The sequence below is a fragment of the Tupaia chinensis genome, unplaced genomic scaffold (assembly GCF_000334495.1).
Source record: "Tupaia chinensis unplaced genomic scaffold, TupChi_1.0 Scaffold000100_1, whole genome shotgun sequence".
Lineage (NCBI taxonomy): Eukaryota > Metazoa > Chordata > Mammalia > Scandentia > Tupaiidae > Tupaia > Tupaia belangeri.
In genome coordinates, this window is record NW_006159564.1 from 1,527,529 (window position 1) to 1,550,222 (window position 22,694).

The following is a 22,694-nucleotide window of genomic DNA, read 5'->3' on the forward strand; positions in this document are numbered from 1 at the left end:
CTCAAAAAAAAAAAAAAAAGAGAGAGAAATTGGAGAGATGAAGTTGGTGAGTAAAATAGGTAACTGCAGACTTTTTTTTTTTTTTGGGCTGTGGAGTACATGTGTTCAGCAGAGAGAGACAGGGAAATCACTCCTCAGGGGCACAGCCATGCTGCAATTCCTTCCCCTCCATTCTCTTCTTGGGCTTTTGGATACACATGCACATGCACCAGTATGAATTTCAAGCTGCCAGGTCCAGGACTCGAACTGCACAGTCAGCCACATAGAAGTGCCTTAGTCTCCATGCCACCTGCTGGTCCTGGCAGACATATTTTAAAGAAGTACTTAAAGGAGTTTTTTTAATTTTTGCGCCCCCTCCCTCAATTTAGGAAATAGATTAACCTAGAATGACAAGTTAGGAATGAATGAGAGCTATGAGAGCTGTAAGCCAGAGTGTGTTGGGAGTGCTTACATTCTACTTAGTACTTACATTTTTTTCACAAGATAAATTTTGTATTGGTCTAATAACAGGGATAATGTAATAAGAGAAGTTCATTTACTTGCTTGATAACAAAAATTTAGATACTTTTAGTTGATCAAAATGGTTTACAACATTTCTTATTTATGTGGTTTCATTATTTTTATTTGATTACTTTTTTAAGAATTAATTTATTATTTTTTTAATTTGACCAGAGAGAGGCAGAGAGAGAAAGTGAGAATGCAAGCCACCAGGTTCAGGACTGAAACCTCAGTCGGCCATGTGGGAGTCCAGTGCCTCAACCAGAAAGCCACCTACTGGCCCCAGTTGTCTTACTTTTTTTTTTTTTAAAGTTTATCCATTTGTTCCATGAGAAAGAGAAAAAGAGTGAGTGAAAGAGAGACCGACTGACCCCCGACAGGGTCCCCATGCCGTGCTGTCAGCCTCAGCCAGGTAGGATCCTGAGCATGAATGTGTGCACTCAGCTCGCACAGGGAGACCTGGGAATGTGAACCTCCAGTGTGGCTTCAGCATTGCCAAGTACCATGTCACTGCCATGTCACTGCAGCTGACTTGCTTTTTGTTGGATGATTAGAAAAGTTATGATGTATTTTTCTGTGCAAAAAGCACCTTAACCTTTCTGATGACCGAGTATATCTTTTCCTGTATCTCATCCTCATGTTTCTATTTGTAAGACGTAGGTTATTCTCAAACCCTCCTTCTTTCAAAGGTAACAGTATAAATGCCTGTATAATACATAGCATGGTTTTAAATTTAAACGTATAATATTTAAAATTTTATTTTTGTTTTTTTGAGAAGCATTTTATATGGAAAAGTATAGACATATACAGAAGTAGACATAGCACCATAATGAATCTCATGAATCCACATTCATCTTCAATGACTGACAACTCTTGGTGTTCTGGCATCTGTACTGCCATACACTTTCATCTCTCCCATTTTATTTTGAAGCAGATCCCAGACACATCATTTTAATAAAATCCCACATGGTCAACAAGTGTTTGAGTCCTGGACCCAGAGATTTGAAAACATGCCAGGCTTGCACATACATGCATACCCTGGGATCCTTACAAGATGAAGAATTAGAGGAAAAAGGATTCCAGTGTGACCAGGCTCCATTCTTGTTTCTCTCTCTCATGTGCATGCATATGCATTCTGGCATATTAAAAAAAAAAGTAGCAAATTAAAAGTTTGTTTTCAGTATGCTGTGTATAGAAAATTAAATATGAATTCTGTTTGGCTTGGTTTCCATGTGATTTAATAACAGACTAATAGGTAGTAGAAATAAGACATTAAAGGTGAGATTATAATTTTAATTGAGCCTCTTATCTTTTTACAAAATAAACATTAATTTCTATACTGTTACTTCATGAGTGCCCAGTATGTATCTGATACTAAAATGTAAGTCAAAGGGCTCTTCAAAAAAGTAAAGTGTTTCTCTGTTTAAGGAAATTTCACTTTTTTTTTTCCCCCATCTAATCTTTAGGGAAGGTAGATGTGTTTGTAAAAGCTGTTATTTATATTGTGTGTTTTTCTTCTTTTCCCCTGATTTTAAAAGTAAAAACAAGTGTAAGGATAAAGTAAAATGATCTGTAATCCCACAGAGATACTCTTAGCATTGCAGACTATATTTATTGTGTATGTGTTTTTCTATCTTGTATTTTTAGGCTTTTTTGATACAGATAAAATAGAAAAAAGTTTTTGTAATTCCTCTATTCTTGTAGATACTGTGGATGGTAGGGAAGAAAAGCCTGCTGCTTCTGATGCTTCTGGAAAACAGTCTACTCAGGTTATGGCAGCAAGTATGTCAGCTTTTGATCCTTTAAAAAACCAAGATGAAATCAATAAAAATGTCATGTCAGCATTTGGCTTAACAGATGATCAAGTTTCAGGTAAGTTAGTTTCTATCTCCCCTCTTCCCTTGTCCGTTCCCTCCTTTACTTTTTTCTTTGTTTTCTTTCTTTAATCGAAGGATAACTTGGGTATGGTGAAGTACACCTTAGGTTTCAGTTTAATATGTTTTTACGTACATACACACACATGGAAAGCATTAACCAGATCAAGGTGTAGTTGATTTCCAGCTCCCCGAAAGGCACTCTTGGGTCCTCTAGTCAGTAGTGTTTTCCCCTTTAGAGGACTACTACTATGTGGTTCATATTGATTCTATTGAAAGTGAAATTCAAAATGTTTTTTTTAAATCTGAATTATTTTATAGTCTTCAGATTTCTTACAGGATTTAAATTACACTCTTGAGCTCTTCATTATTATTATTTTTCAACTTGTTAGAAAAATTGAAGCTATAGATTTCTGGTTAAATTGTTTTAGTAAGTGATGCTTTTTTGTTAAGTTTTTAACTTTGAGATAGTGCCTGTACTGTGCTTTCTTCTTTGTTTTTTGGCTATTCAATTTTTTTTTCCTTCTCTCTTTTGAGATTCTAATTACACATACATTGGAGAGCTTAGTATGTGTTTCCTGGGTCTCTGAGGTTCCCTTTTCTTTAATTTTTTTCCTCTGATTTGTCAATTTCTGTTGAACTGTCTTTAAGGTCACTGATTCTTTTCTTCTGCCATTTCCAATCCACTGTTGAAACTTTCCATGAATTTTTCATTTCAGTTGTGCTTTTAGCTCTAGAATTTCTATGCTTGTTTTTAGTTTATTTTTCTGTTGAGATTTCTTATCTTTTTATTCATTAAGACTTTTTTTTTAATTCTTTGAATATATTTTTGCTTAATTTGAAAATACTTACACTAGCTGCCTTGGAATGTTTTCTGCAACACTCAGCACCTGGAGTCATTCTCTACTGACTAACTCCACCCAGTATGCATTCCAGTTCCCCTTTTCTTTGTATGTTTGATAGTTTCTCTTTGAAAAGTGAGCATTTCAATTACCATATTGTAGTGACTTGGGATTCTTTATGTCTTTTTTTTTTTTGAGAGATTTTCACTGTAGGGCGCATGCGCTCGCCAGACAGACAGAGAGAGACATAGAGACAGAAAGTGAGAAATCACCCCCCAGGGGGGATGGTCACGCCGCAATCCCTTCTCCTCCATTCTCCTCTCGGGATCTTGGGCATGCACGCACACGCACCCGGCGTGAGTTTTAAGCCACCGGGTCCGGGACACGAACCGCGGTCGACTACATGGGAGTCCAGCAACATAGCCATTACGCTAATTGCTGGTTCCCATGTCTTTTTGAGAAATGTTTTTTTCTTATTGTTGCTCTAACAAGGAGTTAAGTTATAATGGACTCAGACTACCCATTCTTTTCCCCATGGGGTGTAGCAGCTAATATCTTTATTGGGTTCCTTTCAGCTGTGCTTTTTTTTTTTTTTTTTTTCTGTTTCGTGTCTTTTTGTGTGTGTGTGTGTGTGTTTCCCCCTCTGTCCCCGAGCGTTTTGGGGTATGTCCTATGCTACATGACCCTATAGTCGGCTGGAGATTTGAGTAAAGTTTATACTTAGATTTTAAGTATTACCCTTCCCTTGTCTTCTCTCAGGATTTACCCCCTAAGTTTCCAGCTGCTTGTGCAGCCATGAGGTTGTTAAAACTGAGTTTTTCTGCCATTCGGGCTGTATGAGTCAGGGTTGCAATTTTTATTCATTGCATTTCACTCTTTTATGGTTTTTGCTGATGTTTGATTGACTTCTAGTTATTTCAGGTAGTTTTCTTCTACTTCAGATTTTTAGTTGTTTTTTTTTTTTTTTTCCTCCTGTGGGAAGGTTTACTTGACAAGTTTACCTTGCCATTGTCAGCAGATAGAAGTATAGTGTTCAGTCTATTCATTTTGTTTTTCTTGAAGATTTTTCTGGGATTATTACTGAAGAGAATTATATGGAATTCTAAAAAGGTAGATACTTGTATATGATTAGTTATATATGAAGTCAGGTTTGAAAATTTTCATTTGAATGTAGAATCTGCCAGACCAGAATAATATGGTTTATATTATTTGGAGGCCATTTTTCTAGTAGCTTTGTATGTTGAATTGTAGTAGGTAAAGCTGTACACATAGACAGTAGCCAAGGTACTTCTGTAGTTCTTTAGATGTGAGGTAAAAACTCAGCTATCTTAGTGAATGTGGAAATGGGAAAGAGCAGCAGAGTACTGTAAAGATAGGACAAGCAACATTAACTGATATATAAGGCAGGAAGAAGAAGTCAGACTAATACATATTTGTGTGTGTGTATTTATATGAGAATAGCAGGATCTTTTCTGGGAGGCATATATATATGTGTGTGTATATATATGTATATATACACACACACACATTTACACACACACAAATGTGTATTTTTAAATCTGAGAGTCATCCGTCTTTGTATTACCACTATTGTAACCTAGTTTAGGTTTACATTAGTATCTGGACTGCAAACTGCTAATTGTGTACCTAATACAATGGTAAGTTCTAGGGTTATACCAATGTAGTGGAGAAATCACCCACTAGTGGTGACGGCCAAGCTGCAGTCCTTTCTCCTCCATTCTCTCGGAGAGGAGGCCACCAGGTCTGAGAGTCGAATTGTTGCTGACTACGTGGGAGTCCAGCGACGTAACCATTGTGCCATCTGCTGGTCCCTATGGTCCCTTTTATAAGCACTTGCTATAAGCTGTAATTAATGTGTACATAAATCTTACCGATGGAGTAGGGATTAGCCTGTCTTTGGTACAGATCAGAAAACTGAGGCACAGAAAGGGATTAGGGACTAGTAACTTGCCTAGAGTTACAAAGCTAGTAAGTGGCATTATAGGAATGTGATCCAGGTAGTCTAACTCCTAAACCTGTGCTTATCACCACTCTTTTACAAGGCCAGAATAAGAAGAATTTAAGGGCATATGACATATCTATAATTGTCTTCAGAATATCTTTCTGATGGTCACAGAATTTAAACTGTAGATTTTCTTCATTCAGTTTTCTTTGTTTTGGAAGATAGACATGGTCCATGTGTAAGTTAGAGTACGAGGCTTTGTGAGACAGACAAAAAGAATCAAACTCAGAAAGGAGCCTGTCCAAAAATGCTCATAGTCTCTGAGGCAGATGGGAGCTGTTCAGGCCAGGTAGAAGTTGGTATGTGCTATAGTAAAAGTAAATTATTAATATATAGACAGTTCACTCCTGGAAGAAGTACAGGTCAGGGAGGATTACTAGAAGTGTGGAATTACAATTGTTTTAAAGAATATTATACTAAAATATGTGAAGATTATATTTAAATATATGGGGCAGATTGGAGGGAACAGTGAAATAGAGGCCAAAATATTAGATATATGTGGGAATGGGCAGTAGGTCTGTTTAGCTGAAGCAGGGGTATGTGAGACGTGGAATTGTGAGAAATAATGTTGGGACCCCCTTGAATACTGACCTTGGGGGATGAACCTAATTGTGGATAGTGGAGACCCATAAAAGAATGAAATGATACTTTCGGCTGCTATGCAATGTCGGCTGTGTGGCATTGAGGGATATTGGTATTGCTCACATGCGGTTGGTTTCTGTAGGAGGTTAGCACTCAGGAATGTAACACTCCACACAAAAAAAAATTTCCTGTTGTAGTTTTGGATTCCTAAGAGTCTAGAGCAAAGGAAAGAAACGAAGTACATACATTTAATGTAAAAGACTGCATTTGTGGTGATATGTTTATCTCATAGTAATTTTTAGTCCCTTTTAACCAGACTTATTAATTGAGCTTGCTGGGAAAAGCCTTTGTATTGGCACTAAACTTACTTTCCATGACCACCTAGGGCCACCCAGTGCTCCTACGGAAGACCGTTCAGGGACACCAGACAGCATCGCTTCCTCCTCCTCAGCAGCTCACCCACCGGGAGTTCAGCCACAGCAGCCTCCATATACAGGAGCTCAGACACAAGCAGGTCAGATTGAAGGTAAAATAGAGTTGCGAGCACATGGGTGGGAAGGTACATGTGCAGTGGCGTTTGTTGCAGTGTTCTTGGTAATGGTAAACAGCTGGCATTGTTCAGTCATGCTGTGAAAAAAGCTGTGAAAAACTTTGATTAACTGACACGGCATGATTTAGTGTCAAAATAAACAGAATGCTATGCCAGGTATGCTTATGCTGATTAATAATGAAAATAATCAAGAAAAATATCTATATGACTATAAATACAGAGTAGACAGACAGAGAAGGATTCATACCAGTCATTAATCCGTGGTGACCTTTGGGATGAGAGCAAAATTTGGAAGGATGACTTCCCATTTGATTTTACATTTTATCTTTCCTGTTCCCTAGCAAGTGAGCATTGTTTTTGTAGTTAAGATAGATTTTTTTTTTTTAAATAAAAAGCATAACTTAAGTAGTTTTTTTGGGAAGATTAATATCCTTTTATATGTTTGCACAATATATCTTTAATGAAAAAAAGCAATGTGTTTAAGACAGATTTTTCTTCTATAAATAGTGTGCACTTGGATTCTCTCATTGTAAAATGTGGAAGTTGGACAAAACAACTTCAAAAGAATGTCTTGATAGGCCTGAAGGAAATATAACTTGAAAGCTCAGTAATTGAGAGAGAGAAGGGGACGTTGCTCATTGCTGTGTTTTAATATGGGACTTAGGGGCCACAAGCTCAGACAGAAGGGGCTGCGGTGCCTTATAGAAAACCTTCGAGCTCTGCAGAACCTAAGTACTTAATGATCTCTAGGGCCTTTTGGAAGTTAAAATGTTATTTCCGTGACTTGCCCATGCAAGTTAAGACCTTTAAAACCACATATTCCACTTTACAACAAACACCAGGTGGTGCTCTATCTTTTTGGATAAAGGTGGTGGTATGATACATTTTAAGCACCAGAATCAAGGGATATTATCAGTTACAGAAAAAACAGCCGAAGATGAACTGAGCTCTTTTGGAATTGAATCCTATCATCCTGTGATAGGCAATACAGGTGTCCTTTGAGTGACTATAAACCATAAGGGGCCAGCAGGTGGCATTTCGTTGATGAATAAATAGCTTGGGGAGACTTTCTTACTGTTCACTTTTCTTAATGAACCTCTACACCAAAATGTAACTACCGAAACTAGAATTGTTTTTCTATCACTAGAAAATTGTGTAGTTGAGTAGCTGCCTAAAACTAAGTAATGAGAAGAGCACAAAAAATAATCAGAGACCAGGAGGTATTGCTGTTTGACAAACCGAAAAGGTGAAAAGAGATATAATGAAAATCTGTAAAATTATGTTAATATAAAAAAGCTGAGTAGACTTTAAAATAGCCTTTTATTACATAAATTTTGAAATATACACATAGGATAATCTCAGTACTTACCAATATCTTGGCATTCTGTTTTCATCTAGCCCCCTTCCCCCCTTTTTCCTAACCCAAACTAGCCTGTATTTCAACATTCCTGAATCTTTCAGAATGACTTTATCACAGTTGACTTGTCCATACCAGGTGCTTAACAAGGCTCATAACTTCATATTTGATTCTGAATTGTATTTGTTGATTTTTTTCAGTAACTTATCCTCTACATATTCCCAGAGTAAAAGCTATTTAACTTGTCCCAGAACATGGATGTTGTACATTTATTATCTACTGCTGCTTCAGAGAGTCAGGCATTTGGGAATGGCTTGGCTGGGTGGTTTTGACGGGGTCTCTCATAAGATTCGGTCATGATGACTGCTGAGTCTGCAGGCCTCTGGAGATAAGCCAGAGCTGGAGGACCTGTTTTCAAGGTGGCTTACACTGTTCATAGGCTTTAGTTCCTCACCATGTGAACCTCTCCATAGGGCTGTGTGATGTGGCAGCTTCTCCCAGAGTAAGGACTTGAGATAGAAAGAGAAAAAGTAGAAGACGGCTGACTTTTATAGACAGCTCGTTCTCCTAAGCGTCAACTCTTATTTCTGCAGTCTTTTATTTATTTTTTATTATTATTATTTTTTTTTTGAGAGGTTTTTGCTATAGGGTGCTTGCGCTCGCCAGACAGACAGAGACAGAGAGATAGAAAGCGAGAAATCACCCCCCCAGAGAGGATGGCCACGCCGCAATCCCTTCTCCTCCATTCTCCTCTCGGGATCTTGGGCATGCACGCACACGTGCCCGGTGTGAGTTTAAGCCACTGGGTCCGGGACTCGAACCGCGGTCAACTACGTGGGAGTCCAGCGATGTAGCCATTACGCTAACTGCTGGTCCCTGCAGTCTTTTATTGTGCACAGGTCGTCCATCCTATTCATTGTGGAAGGGGCTGTATAAGGGAGTGTTTATTGCTTGTTTTTTGTAATTTTTCTGTTGTGTTGAATCTAAGGACATAAAGGATACCAACCCACTGTCATGTTATTCATGTACAAAAGTCATTGGGGGTCCTCCTGAAGACTGGTTACCTCTGTGTGCAGCCAAGTGTATTCTCAAAGGCCTTGCCATTACCCTTTGCTTCATCCTATTCTCTCCTTTAGATTTTTTTTTTTTTTATGACTTTAGTCTGTCATGGATTGATTTTGAAAATATCTAAGACACGTATATATTTTTTTATTACTCAAAACATCACTTACTATAATTTCTGCACTTTGCTTTTTAAAACTACTATATACCTTGGAACCAGCAGGTGGTGTGGTTGTTGAAGGTGCTGGATTCCTGCAAGGCTGACCAAGGTTTGAGTCCTGGACCTGGCAGCTTAAATTCTTTAAAAAAATTACTATATCTCGTAGATCACTTCTTTCATATATGTAAAGATTTTCTTTTTTCACATTTAAACACAGATTTCCTAATTAAATTTTGGAATTCTGTGAAAGGAAGTCCCGTTGAATTTAGATGAACTAAGTTTGAAATGAGTACAGGAAATACTTTGCAAAGATAATAATAAACCTTTGAAATTTTTAAATCTAGGAGTGGTGGTTTAAAAATAGTTTTGTAGTGGAACTGGCAGGTGGCGTGGTGGTTAAGGAGCTGTACTCCTATAACGGGAGTAGTTTGAGTCCCAGACCTTATACCTGAAAATCATGCTGGGCACCTGTGCATGCATTCCCCTAATCCTGGGAGGAGATTGGAGGAGAAGGGACTGCAGCATGGCCATCCCCTTGAGGGGTAATTTCTCACTTTTCTTCTCTCTCTCTCTCTCTCGTAAGTGCATGCATCCTATGGCAAAAATCTATAAAACAAAAACAGTTCTGTGGCAATTTAGGAAAACATGGTAAACAACAAGTGGGGAGGGGAGTGAAGAGTGAAAAGAAAAGAAGGTGGTACAACAGTAAAATGTTACGCTCTATGGGGCAAATGCATATTGCTGTCTTGCTGCTGGAGCCTACCAGACTATGCCAAGCAGTGTGCGCCTATGATCTGGGCTGCGGCTGGAACTGAGGGTGTACTGTAGCATTGATACCCTGTGTGAGGCGCTGCATCTCTCTTGCATTCATGGAATAAATAAGCTTAAAAAAAGGTGGTGGGGTGTTGTTTCATATAAATTTTCATTGAGGAGAACAGTTACGCTTGTTGAGTGTGAGTTCCTTAGAGTCATTGACGACAGCAGTCTACTACATGAAGCCTTAATTTCAGCATTTGTGATGATATCTAAGCTGATATTTATATTAAGTGGGACAACATATGTAAAACTACTTTGTAAACCAAAACTTTGGATTTATGCTTGGGTTTCAGTGATGGTTCATCTTAGGTATTAATGGTTCTGTTCTTAGCTATTGGCCTCAGGTAAGTTGTTTAATCTTTCTGTATTTGAAATAGGATTACTAATGAGGTTGATCTTTTCTTCTTATGTATTTATTGTCTATCATTTGCTCATTGTGGAGCTGATTCTGACTTCTGAGAATTAGAACCCTTAGTCATACTACACATGTAACTCCCCCTTGATATATTTCAGAACATACTTTTTATTTAGATTGTTCATTTCTATTCTTTAGATATGAAATACAATTCAGGATTAAGGTGCTATTTAATTTTGGTTAACTTCTGTGCTACCTTTTATGTTGTCTGTTAGTCTAAACCATTATAAAAGCACTTAATAAACTTGTTTTTTTGTCATATTGGAGAAGAGAATTTACAGTTTATAAAACAGTTGAACAGATTTAATTTTTATTATTAAAAAAACAGCTGCTTATTAGGGATTAAGCTTGATGTAATGTAGGCATGTCTCAGCTTGTGCTGCCTTAGTTGGTGGTATTTAAAGATAATTTGAGCAGCTTGTACAGGGGAGTGAATTCCATCTCTGGATTTAAGTATGGAATGCCGGCTGCATATTACACTTAGTTTGAGTGGCACTTGATAATGCATTTACTTTTTTTCTGGTACTTAACCTCACTTTCTGCCGTAACTATTTGTTTTACTCATAGTCTTCTAAGAGCAGGTAATTTGAATAGTTTTCAAAGAATAAGCCAACATATGACTATTTTAAAAATTTAAATACTACCTAGATAATAAAATGCAGGTTTTATTGCTACTCCAGGCATTAGATCTAGCTAAATCCACCACTAAAACTGTAAAGAAGTAGAGATGATAAAGACATAAATCAGTAAATTCTTGTTTGCTTGAAAGAGATGAGTAACAAGTGTAAATGTTTTCTCCATAGGAATTGCAATCTTATTTTTTAGAAAAAGTCTTAACTTCTTTTTTATTATTTTAATTAATTGCTATAGAGTGCTTGCTTACACTCACAGGGGGCTGAGGGGGAGAGTAAGTGAGAGTGGTGAGAAAGTAAGAAATCAACCCCCTAGGGTAGATGACCACCCTACAGTCCCTTTCCTTCATTCTCCTCTTGGGTTTTTGGGCACTCATGCATACACATTTGGCATGGTCCACAAGCTGCCAGGTCAGGGACTCGAACCACACAGTTGGCTGTGTGAGATCCAGCCACTTCAATTTCTATGCCACCTGCTGGCCCAGGAACTGCAATCTAGGAGATAGGAGGACTTTCATGTCTAAGAGCACATCCTGGTATTAAATAGCTTTTCTGTTATTAATCAGTACAGTGAAGAACCATGTAGATATTATCATTTTCCATGTGACTGGTTCAGATGTTGGGTATTCTTAGAAAATCAAACTCTAACGGCGTCCTTGAGTTCTGGAACCAAGATGTCATGTAGTTCCTTGCTAACAAAGGGTCTGTTCATACTAGGTAACAGTTCCAAACCTCTAGAGGACAAATAATAGTGCTTTGGGCAAAATATAGGCACTATTTCCTGGTATTTGTCCCTTTTCTCAGTTTTTATTCATTGAATTTTAACTCATTTGATTTTTACTGAACCTTAACAGTATTTACCTATTCATTTGTAGAGTTTGAAACATTAGTTTTTCTAGAGTTTATACAGTGGTAGCCACTGTTTTACATGACATTGTGTTTGCTGCTAATTAGAGTTCTCTGCGATTATCCACAGCAGAGCGGTCATACTTCTTAAATTGTTCATTCTTCTTCATAGAGTTTAAAAAGAAACAGACAGGTTCTTGTATATTGATACTCTGTTTATTCATGTGTTTATAAGGAATGTAAATATGACTTAAAAATACTTCTCTCTGCCAGCTTCAACCCGCCTCTTTCTCTGGCGTTTCCCTTTTAGGTCAGATGTACCAACAGTACCAACAGCAGGCTGGCTACGGTGCCCAGCAGCCGCAGGCTCCGCACCACCCACCGCAGCAGTACGGTGTTCAGTATTCAGGTGAGCGGGTGTCAGAGGGAATTGGAGTTTCCATCTGTTTCTGTGCTCATTAAACTTGAAGTTCTTCTTAATTTCTTGATTTCTAATACATTGTCATAGTAGGTATTAAGATTTACTAGGGGAGACAACATTTATCTTAAAATTTTTTACATAAGTATTTTATTGTAAATTGACATTTTAGTTCTCTATTGGACAAATAAAAATATAGATTCTACAAAAACTTGTATAAAAAACTTTGTAATAAAAGACTATCTTACGAAGGTGGTCAACTTAAGTGACTTAGAACTACAAAAAAAATGCAGAATTTTCCCCTTATTTATATGTAGCACGCTATTTTCAGTGTACTCTTAGTACCAGTAGAAATATTGACAATTCCCTCATACATGGAAAGGTGCTCTTGTTAATTAAGAACTAAATTAAGCTACTTAGGTTTTAAGTCTTTTGAGAATATGTAGGAATATCAAAGATGAAAAAATACTGTGAAAAAGATTCTTGGGTAACAGTAAGTTTAGGTATTTTAACTAGGCATCCTGAGTATTTTTCATTTTATCATCTGTCCACTGATGATTATCTGTATTTAAATACAGTAAATCTCTTGAATGTAGCTTTGGATATAATTCAGGATATTTCAGGTAATTTCTACAATATGTCAGAGTGAGTTATTGTTTCTTATTTTACACCCAGCAATTTAAATATCACAATTTCTGCTGTAATTAAAAATTATCTATGTAAGTTAAATCTTACCTAAACTTTATTTTCTTGAGTTCCGTAGTATCATCTAGAGCAGGATTCAGCACACTTTATCCCACATGCCAAATCTGAGCTGTTACCTGTTTCTGTGAAGGAGGTTTTATTGGAACACTTCCACCGCCATTCGTTTCGGTACTGTCCATTGCTGCTTGGGCACTGTGATGGCACAGTTTAGTTGCAGCAGAGATCATGTGGCTCACTAAGCCTACAATATTGACTTTCTGGCCCTTTATAGAAAAAAGTTTGCTCACCCCTAACTCAGACCATAAAATTCTGTCATTAATTGGAGTTTGATGTGTCTTAAATACATGTACCAATTTTATTTGGATTGTGTTTTTATAGAGTTATCGAACCTAAGCTGCAAGTTTTTAGTTGAATATAAAAGATAGAATGAATTTAAGCTTGGATTATGATGTTAAGGGGATAGTATTTTTAAATTAGAAAAAATAAGAGTTTCAAATTATATGATTTATAAAATAATGGACTGTTAGAGCTCAAGAGATGGAAGCATCATCTAATTCAGAGGTTTCAGCCTTCAGTGTGCTCTTGGGTCACCTGAAGAGCTTTTTGGTGCCTGTGCCCCACTCCCAAAGATTTTGTATGATTTGGTTGGGGGTGGGACTCAGGCTTTGGTATGTTAAAACATCATAGTTCATTCTAATATGTAGCCAGGGTTGGTACCACTGATCTTGTCCCACTCACTCACTTTATAAATGAGAAAACTAAGGGTCAAAGAAGTTATAACTTGAAGGACATGCAGCCTTTGACTTAGTGCTCTTGATTTTGATGTTAAATACTTCCCTGTATCATTCTGTGTTCTGAAACCTAGTGCCGGGGTTGGCAGGCTTTTCCCATTAAAGGCTAGATGGTAGATAATTTTAGGCTTTGGGAACCACATAACCCCTTCCCCAGACTATTCATTTAATCAGAAAAACCACAGAATTTCCATGTCTTTTTTTTTTTTGGTAGGGGTGTGGGAGACTATACACACAGTAGCTTCATTGCCACATTGAGATCAGAAGACTAGGAAGCTCCTAATGAAAGGGCATCTTTAGACTTTATAGTTTTTATTCATCTCCTGAGGAATAATTAAGGATCTGGCCACTTCCAGATTAAATTTTGAAAGAAAAAAATGTATAGATTTCAGTTGCAAGATATAAAGACAGCTTTTTGTTTTTTTTGCTCAGTCTTACAGTGAATGTACTTTTTCTATATAAAGCTGGATCAATTTGTTTCTCTTTAAGTTTAAAATGAAAAGTTTTACATATCAGGTGAAGTGTGACATTCAAGATTTATCATCAATTGATAGTTTAGTATTTATTTAGATGGTGCCATGAGTAAAATGCTGTAGATATATGATTTACCTATTAATAACTAAACTTGCTCTTAGAAATTTCAGTGAGCATCTTCACTCTGAATAAAATCTAGTTCTTTTCAAATTATTATCTTTGTATTTCTGATCCTACTAGTCCTATTTTGAATTTGATTGAGAAATATGGAAATAGTCAACTAATACTCTGCTTGGAGACTCTTTGGTGGTGGTGGTGGTGGTGGTGGTGGTGGTGGTGACATTGGACCATCATTGACACTGTTGGTTTGCCAGTTTCCCTCTGTGACCTTTTCCAGTTTTGTTCATGGACTGTGTCATAAAGGTTTCTTTCATGAGTAAATTTTGAACCCAGGTTCAAGGTGAGTTCAGAATGTACTCAAATTCATTCAATCCTTTTTGTTATTTAAATGCAGGGTTGTACATATTTTAATAATTTTCTTATGTATCTGGTATTTAATGCTGACAGGATTCCAGTCAATGGAGAGGTTTCATTGCAAGTAGCTGCAGGTGTGTTTCATGGTAGAGATAAAAGTTTTCAGTGAAGCAGACTTTCTTTTAAAACAATTATGTCCTAGTAAATAATGACTATAGATGTTGATTTTTGTGGGGCATTACAGTATGTTTTTTGTGTGTTATGCTTCTAAGTCAAAATTTTGTGTCATCACGGCAAAAGCATCAGATACCAAATCTAGAAGAAGTGAAAGATTTTAAGGATTGTGAAAAATGGTATTTAGTGTTTATTCTTAAATGGCTTACTAGTTTTTATTGAGTGAGTAAACTTTAAAGCATCTTAGTATAATAAGTATTTGTAGTATTGTTCCACTAAGAAATATCCATTTTCTGCAATGTTTTTATTTGGTACTGTTAAATAGGTCTTCTTTCAAAACCTGGTTAATGACTGTTTAGCTTTTGCAGTTTTGGTCTGCCTACAAAATATAACTCCTTCATTTATTGTTTGAGCATCTACTCTATGCTAGGAATTATGCTAGAATAGGAATTTGCTCCAAGGGATTATAATACAGTCTAGAAACAGCTATTTATATTAATTTCAATTTAAGATTAGAGGATTTATGAAAGTTGTTACAAAACTATTTGTAAACAAGTTTGTTACGTTTCTCCTCATTTTTGGTCCATAACAGTAAGGCTAGTTCTCTAGAAAACTGTCACCAAAAGAGAAATAAGACATATATGTTATTTATTTTGCCTTTTCAGCAAGCTATAGTCAGCAGACTGGACCCCAACAACCTCAGCAATTCCAGGGATATGGCCAGCAACCAACTTCCCAGGCACCGGCTCCTGCCTTTTCTGGTCAGCCTCAACAGCTGCCTGCTCAACCACCCCAGCAGTACCAGGCGAGCAATTATCCTCCACAAACTTATTCCACCCAAACTTCTCAGCCTACTAGTTATACTGTGGCCCCTGCCTCTCAACCTGGAATGGCTCCAAGCCAGCCTGGGGCCTATCAGCCACGACCAGGTTTTACTCCGCCTTCTGGAAGTACTATGACCCCTCTTCCAAGTGGGCCTAACCCTTATGCACGTAACCGTCCTCCCTTTGGTCAGGGCTATACCCAAGCTGGACCTGGTTATCGATAAGGAAGCTCAGCTACACAGATGAATGTAGCTGCTAGCTATTTGCCTCCCAAAAGACTCCAATACTACTATTTTGGTTTGTATTCAAGTTCAGAAATTTAAAAAGCAGAGCCTTTTTTATGATATCATTGTTGCTGTTAAATTGAAAAATATAATTTGCTGGAACACTCATAAAAAGACCAAAATGAAAGTTTTTCCTCCCCTGCTTAAAAATGTAGCAGCTTTCTAGTTATTTTGGAACACTACTCTTACATATGTGTAAAGTGATTGACTTTCTAGTTTCTGTTGTCCAGAGGATGTTAAAATGCTAAGTCAAGATCTAGCCATCTTACTTGGCTTTTTACTATTAACATGATGTACTAAAGTAGCGCTCTTTGAAAAGTAGATATTATGTATAAAATGTAACATTGATAGGTTAATAAAGATAATTGAATCCATTGGTGATCTTGTCGTTTAATTCAGTCAATAATATACATATACATGGGGAAAGGTCACTTTTCAGAAATCTTTATTGGTGTTTGGTCTTAAGGTATAAACAACTTACAGATTTCCATTCAGAGAATGTACTGACTTGCTTTAAATAGAAAGTTTAACTTAAAAGAGGGGGTTAGTAGATTGTGAATAACTGATTTTTCCTCTTGACAATTAAGGTGTCCTTACTTACTAATGAACCAAAAAACGCAGTCTTTAAAAAAAACTACATCTTTTTTATTGCAGGTAGTTTGAAAAATATAAAATGTAGCATTGAAGCATGTTGAGAGGTAAGCACAAAGAAATGTCCTTTCAGAATGAGGGCAACAGTCCTACCTCCCTCCCAGCTGAAGGAAAACACAATATATATCTTTTTTTTTTTTTTGAATAAAAATGAGTCAAACTTTCATTATAGCTTGAGTTACACAATTACAAAAAACATCCTTTGACACATTCATTCTTAGGTTTTAATGTATAAATATTCTGTAAAATGGTAAGGATCTCATGCATTATCTTTTTGTGTTCAGACTTCATAATCCCTGAATATAGCTTGATTAAATAATAAAAATATGAAGATGGTTGCTTGAAAGGAATAGTTTGGTAAAGTATATTCAGTCACTGTAGTATTATGGGTGAGAAGAAACAAAATGTTATCTTCTAAAACTATTAGGTTCTTCATTTGTAGTTGAAATAAAACTTACTGACTGAAACATCTTCCATAATTTGCAGATATTTTAAGGACATGTAGTTTAGCATGGGCTTTGAACTCCAGAACACCGTTCACCTGTTACTAAGAAAATTGAAGTTTAAACGAACATGCAAATATTAGAACTCTTTTTTTTTTTCAAATGTATATGAAGCTAATTTGATCCAATAATTTAAATTAGAGGTTTATGGAACTCACCAGTAGGAAGAGAATACATCGGCAAAAGGTTTTAAAAGTAAGTTTTTTTGATGTTGATATAAAAGTATCTCAAAACATCATTACAACATTATGATAAATAATATACAAATGATCTCTTAAAATATCATGAATAGGGAGCCAGCTTCCCCAAAAATGTTACTCTGTTAATGTCAATATCTTGCTTTCTTAAAATGACTTTGTAAAACCTGATAAATATTTCCAGCAATCTTTCCTAACAATAAACATCTAATATTGCCGTAAATTAGATTGTAGACTTTTATACATAGTAAACAAAATAGCCTTAAATGAATGTGACAAATTCCGTAGTGTTTCCAATGTTTGTTTTTCCTATGATGACACAGAAGATACTTTCGAGCGTGTTGCAGCATCTACCATTTTCCAGGGATTGTAGTCCCACATTCATACCACTGTACGTAATTGATTTGGGTATGACCACCTATTTCTCCAAATTGAACAGGTTCCTGGCGGACTGCTCTGAAATAGCCTAAGAGAGAAAACAATTTAATTTTTATAGCTGCTATATTTTTACTCACAGTGCTCATGGATTCAAAGATGTCATTGAGTGGCTGATGGCTATTCTGGGTGAAGCAAAGTAATACAGAAAACTGATAACAGGTGTTGGTGGCTTTCCTTGGTCGTAATAGTCTACTAAAATCATGGGCATCTGAGAAGTGGCTAACTTTGCCTTAGCAAGTTAAGATGGGATAGTTGGTATTATCTGAGCAGCTTCCACTGACCATTAATAGGCTCACAGATCTTATTAAGTCATCTTTTAGTATGGTTGTTTTCAGTGCCAGAGAACAAAATGTATTAATGAAAAAAGCCTTATCAGGCAATTGAAAGTCTTAAAGACCCTCCTGGTGATTCCTGAGTAATAAGGACAGTTTACCCCCTTCTTCACTGCTTAGACAGATTAAATTTTAGTCTTTTTTGAGCATGCAGCTTGGTGTTAATGTATGTTTAATAGGTAACAGTTGTTAATCAGAACTATTTTAACTGTATTTATACAATTATTTATAAGGCAAATACTATTCTACTAATGGTAGTAGTAAGGCTTCCCTTAAAGATTTTTCTTAAGGGAATTTAAAAAAACGCAGATATGTTCAGCATGACCATCATAAAAGTAATACAAAACTTATTTAAGTTTAGGAAGTACTGTTCTTTTATAGGTGTTTTTGCAAATCATATTTTTAAAAAGTAAACTGCATTTATATGTCTAATTTCCCTTGAATTTCAAGTTTCTGAGTTGAGAAACTTCTATTAAAACTTTTTTTTTTTTTAGCTAATTAGAGTAGCAGTAGTCTTACAGAAGTCATTTAAAATTGATTACTCAACATGACTTCCTTCTGCATTAATCTGTAAAACCCTCTTGCTGATGAGGTGCATCAGAAAACATACCTTCTTTAGTGGGTAACTGGTCGGAAGTAAGTTGCTGTCCTGTCCGTCCATCTAAAAATGAATCCACAAACTGACAGTGATCTTCTCCATGGCCCCTCTGATCACCTATGTTATAAAATTTTCCTAAAGAACCAGACATTAGAAGAATAAAGTGTTATTTCCTTTGGTATTTGACAATTCTGAAATAAATTATTTTGAAAAATCATCTTTCCTGTTCTTAAATGTTTTTCGCCCTATTCTCTATTACCCCCTACTTCAAGCCACCAGTGCCTTATTTATCTATTGCCAGAGAGAACATGTGCTTTTCAGAGAACGATGGAGAAACAGAGAAGGTACCTCCCCACCCCTGGTGGGGTGTGTTCACATTACAATCTCCTCTCCATTCTGTTGGAATTTTGGCCATGCGTACACACACACCTGGCATGTTTTTCAAATCACCAAGTATTGGGATTCAAACTGCAGTTGGCCATGTGGAATCTGGGTCCCTTACCCACTAGGCTACTGGGCTGGCTTATCAAACCACCGATGTCTTTTGCTGAACTATGGAATAGCCTCCCAACTGCTATCTCTGCCTTCACTCTTGCCTTCCTATATTCTTCCCCTTTCTCAGAGACTAGTAACCTTTTATATATACAAGTCAGATGTTACTCCCCTCCATAAGTCTCTCCAGCAGTCTTCCATTTTACTCAGAGCCAAACCCAAAGTCGTTGCTGGATTTCAAAGCAACTCAGTGAGTTCCCACCTGCCTGCCTGATCTCTCCATACTATGTCTCTAGTGGCACTGGCCGGTTTGTTCTGCCTCAGGCCTTTTTCTTTCCTCTTCCTCTAAATGCTTTACATCTTTGTGGGGTTGTTTCCTTCTCATAAATTTTCTTAGCCAAGTACTACCTTTTCAGGGAGGCCTTCTCTAACCATTCTTAAGGAGCTTCCAATTTTTCTTAATTCTCTCTCACCCTTTTTAAAAATTGCCTTACATATTTGTGGTCTATCCTTCCCTACGGAGAAGGGAAAGGAGAGGTAAAAGCCACACAAAAGCAGGATGTGTCTTGATTGTTGAGTTGTCTCCCAACACCTAGAAAAGTTTCTGACACAAAGTAGGTAATTGGTACGTATTTTTCAATGATTGAACAAATACCTCTGTGTCTTATGGATCAGTCTTACATACTAAAATTTTTTACTGTATGCAGGTAGAAAATTTTAACTTGCTGGGCATGGAGCAAGCTCTCTGGCATTTTAAAGTCCTCATTTTTTTCATAATTATTGTTAAATATACTCATTAAGAGACTTTAAATCCTGTTTTCTATGATGGTAATTGTGTTACTAACATTTTGCTCAGAGGAACACTTGTGTTTACATCACCCCCTAGTGGCTGTAATTCTTCATAGAAAGGTCATGTTTTGGAATGCAACAAAACATTCCCTGAAAGCAGAGGCTCAATCAATATAGAGCTGGTAGCCCAGCTTACCTGTGAGAGAGTCGCTCAAATAAATCTTGTATCTGAGAGAGTTGCACAGCTGTACTCCAACAAACTTTTTATACCACGTCCTTTTGACGTATTGTTTGCCTTTACATTCTGAGTAAGAGTCTGAATTAAAGGGTCTTTCAGTCCAGATGGCATCTCTCCCTGCTGCATAAAGAGAATGCATGGTTTGAGTTTAGAGTCTGACTCTTGGGTATGAAAGAATTATCCTAAAAGCTTTAAAAACAGTTGGCAAAGTTTGTTGTCAACTTGCTGAACCTTTTTTCCCCAGTGTTAAATATTGGAGCCCAAATATATAAAATTGAAACAAATCACAAATGAGTTCCTGTCAGTAATGAGATAAATCTCAGAATAGCGCATTTAGACACTGAATAGCATCTGTAGTCATAGGTGCTTCTTTAGGAGCAAATGCAAGTTTCTTTTTTGTAGCATATTATACAATTTAGACAGCTGCTTTTATGTGACTTGTTATTAAAACTGGAAATGAGTGCTAGATTGAAAATTTGAGCTAACCTACATGAGTGAAAGGTTTTAAAATAACCAGTTTATTCTCAGCATTATAGGCTCTCAGTGTTACTGAATGTTTTAGGTAAACTTTCACATCTGAGTGATATTTGAAGATGACTATGTGGACAAAGTGGAATCATGACATAAATTCTTCAATGCCTACTTAGTGAATTGGTTTAGAAAAGCATGTATTTTTGTTCCCTTTGAGACAAGCACTTACCAGAAACTGGCTCGCTCACTCTGGGGTCCGCTGAGGAGAAAAAGCAAACAGATATGTCAGACATTGTTAGGTAGAGTCTCAGCATTCCAGTGGTGTGGTGAAGAGGATGGGAACTTAACAGTTGTTAAGCAATCTTCTTTGCAGAATAGTTCACTCTTGCTAACAACTGAATTTGAAGTTTGTTTTAGAAATTTGTCTTGATTGAGTAGTCTCCTGCCAGATACCTGTATCTGTTACATGTTATTAAAGTAAATAGCCTTTGTACAGTTTCAGCCTTCCCTTCAGTTTCAAAAGCATCCTGTCTTAGCTTCATATAAAAACCATTCATAGTGAAATTACCAAGATACCATGAGCTGCGGTTGGAATAAAAATTGTGTAAATAAAAATGTGCAGATGTATCTCATTAAGGAGTTGTCACTTGGAAAGGCCAATTAGAAATTTCATAGCACTATATCATAAAATATATGAATTCCCTTTCTGGCTACATTCACTGATTTTTTTGCTGCTAGGTAACGGGAACATTCATTCCCTGGATTTCAGTACAGATTGTTTATGCTTTTTTATTTTCTTTTTTCACTGGCATGTCTAGCCTTTTTCTCTAACATACATGAGGACAAGCCTAAAGTGGTGCTTCCCTAAAGGTATCTTTATCCATTGTTTTTCCACAGACTTTTTTTTTTTTTTTTAATTCAAGAAACAAGCTGAGTATGCAGTGTTTAGTTGGTTTCAAACAAGCTCCCTGTGCAAAACATTGTTCCACTGTGGCCTGCTCCATTCTTGGAGTTACTGTTTTGATTACCTGATTCTGTACTGAATGCCACTGTGTTGCTGGCTGGGCCTTCACCAAGCGGATTTTTGGGTTTCACTTGGAATTCATAGCTGTGTAAGGGGAAAAAAAAAAAGTAGTATTGAGGGGCAGAAAGCAACATTCATTTGTTATATTCACATCCCCCTGGTTCTGTTTTGAAATCATGACGACACTTAATGGTAGGTTATATAAATTCTAGAAGCAGATTGAGGGAAAAAATACTTAATTTTGCTTTTTGAAACTTGCCTAATATTTTGTGGAAGAAAAGGATTGAGTTATGTAAAAGATGGTTGTCTTTTAAAAACTCTAAATTGGAAATAATTGGACATGAAAGATACGTGATGGATCCAGACTAAATCCAGCAACTAGGAACCCCCGTTTCATTCATATGTCTCCACTACTTCCTGGGCCAAAGAAGTGGAAAGATTCTTCTCATTCCCTGTGTCCCAACCTCAAGTATAACCTTGGACTTAGGCAATGTTCCTCATTGTGGGTTGGTTTGAACTAATGTCCGAATCACATGATAGGGTGGCTGTGAGGAAAATTTGCGTAAAATGCAGATTTCTTGTCCTGCTAGGGCAGGACCAATTGGACCAATTCCCAAGGGGTTTGAGGTAGGAATTTATAACAGGTTCCAGATGTGAGTTCTGTGCCTATTGACATCTGAGAACTACTAGACCAAGCCTTGGGGACAGATACACAAAAATGGTTTTTTGCAAGGACTTCCTAGTTGTATCTCCTGACACTCAAGTCTTCTATGGATCACAGGAAGCCATGGTAACCCAGAAAAGGGACCTTAGTGTTTCCTCAGGAAGAGAATGAGCACAAAGACCTTTCTTTCCTTGACAAAGCAGATTTATATTGTCCCGGCTTGAAATTCTTTATTAAAAAATCCCTGGGACCAGCAGTTAGCGTAATGGCTATGTTGCTGGACTCCTGCGTAGTTGACTGCGGTTCGCGTCCTGGACCTGGTGGCTTAAAACTGACGCCGGGCGTGTGTGTGCACGTGCCCAAGATCCCGAGAGGAGAAAGGAGGAGAAGGGATTGCGGCGTGGCCATCCCCCCTGGGGGATGATTTCTCGCTTTCTGTCTTTCTCTCTCTGTCTTTCTGGCGAGTGCACGCGCCCTGTAGCAAAAACCTCTCCAA

At 37.1% G+C, this 22,694-nt stretch overlaps 2 protein-coding genes across 5 annotated transcripts in view; one reads left to right on the forward strand and one right to left on the reverse strand.

Moving 5' to 3' along the window:
* The window catches only part of TFG (trafficking from ER to golgi regulator), a 32,746-nt gene extending 16,571 nt beyond the window's left edge, over positions 1-16,175 (forward strand). The window contains exons 4-8 of one of the 4 annotated variants that reach the window (XM_027769975.1): positions 2,203-2,370; positions 6,205-6,345; positions 11,968-12,066; positions 14,613-14,653; positions 15,359-15,444. In XM_027769975.1, coding sequence (XP_027625776.1) covers positions 2,203-2,370; positions 6,205-6,345; positions 11,968-12,066; positions 14,613-14,647 — 443 coding nt within the window. In that variant the 3' untranslated portion in view covers positions 14,648-14,653; positions 15,359-15,444. Of the gene's footprint in view, positions 1-2,202; positions 2,371-6,204; positions 6,346-11,967; positions 12,067-14,612; positions 14,654-15,358 lie in introns of all 4 variants that reach the window. The other 3 variants (XM_027769976.1, XM_027769974.1, XM_006143567.2) reach the window with 3 other exon arrangements.
* A 49-nt stretch (positions 16,176-16,224) lies between these two features.
* Positions 16,225-22,694, reverse strand: part of ABI3BP (ABI family member 3 binding protein) — a 280,943-nt gene continuing 274,473 nt past the window's right edge. Inside the window, 5 exon segments of the mRNA XM_027769977.1 lie at positions 16,225-17,618; positions 18,533-18,655; positions 19,998-20,159; positions 20,740-20,769; positions 21,539-21,618. Of these exon segments, the coding sequence (XP_027625778.1) occupies positions 17,503-17,618; positions 18,533-18,655; positions 19,998-20,159; positions 20,740-20,769; positions 21,539-21,618 (511 nt within the window). The 3' untranslated portion in view covers positions 16,225-17,502.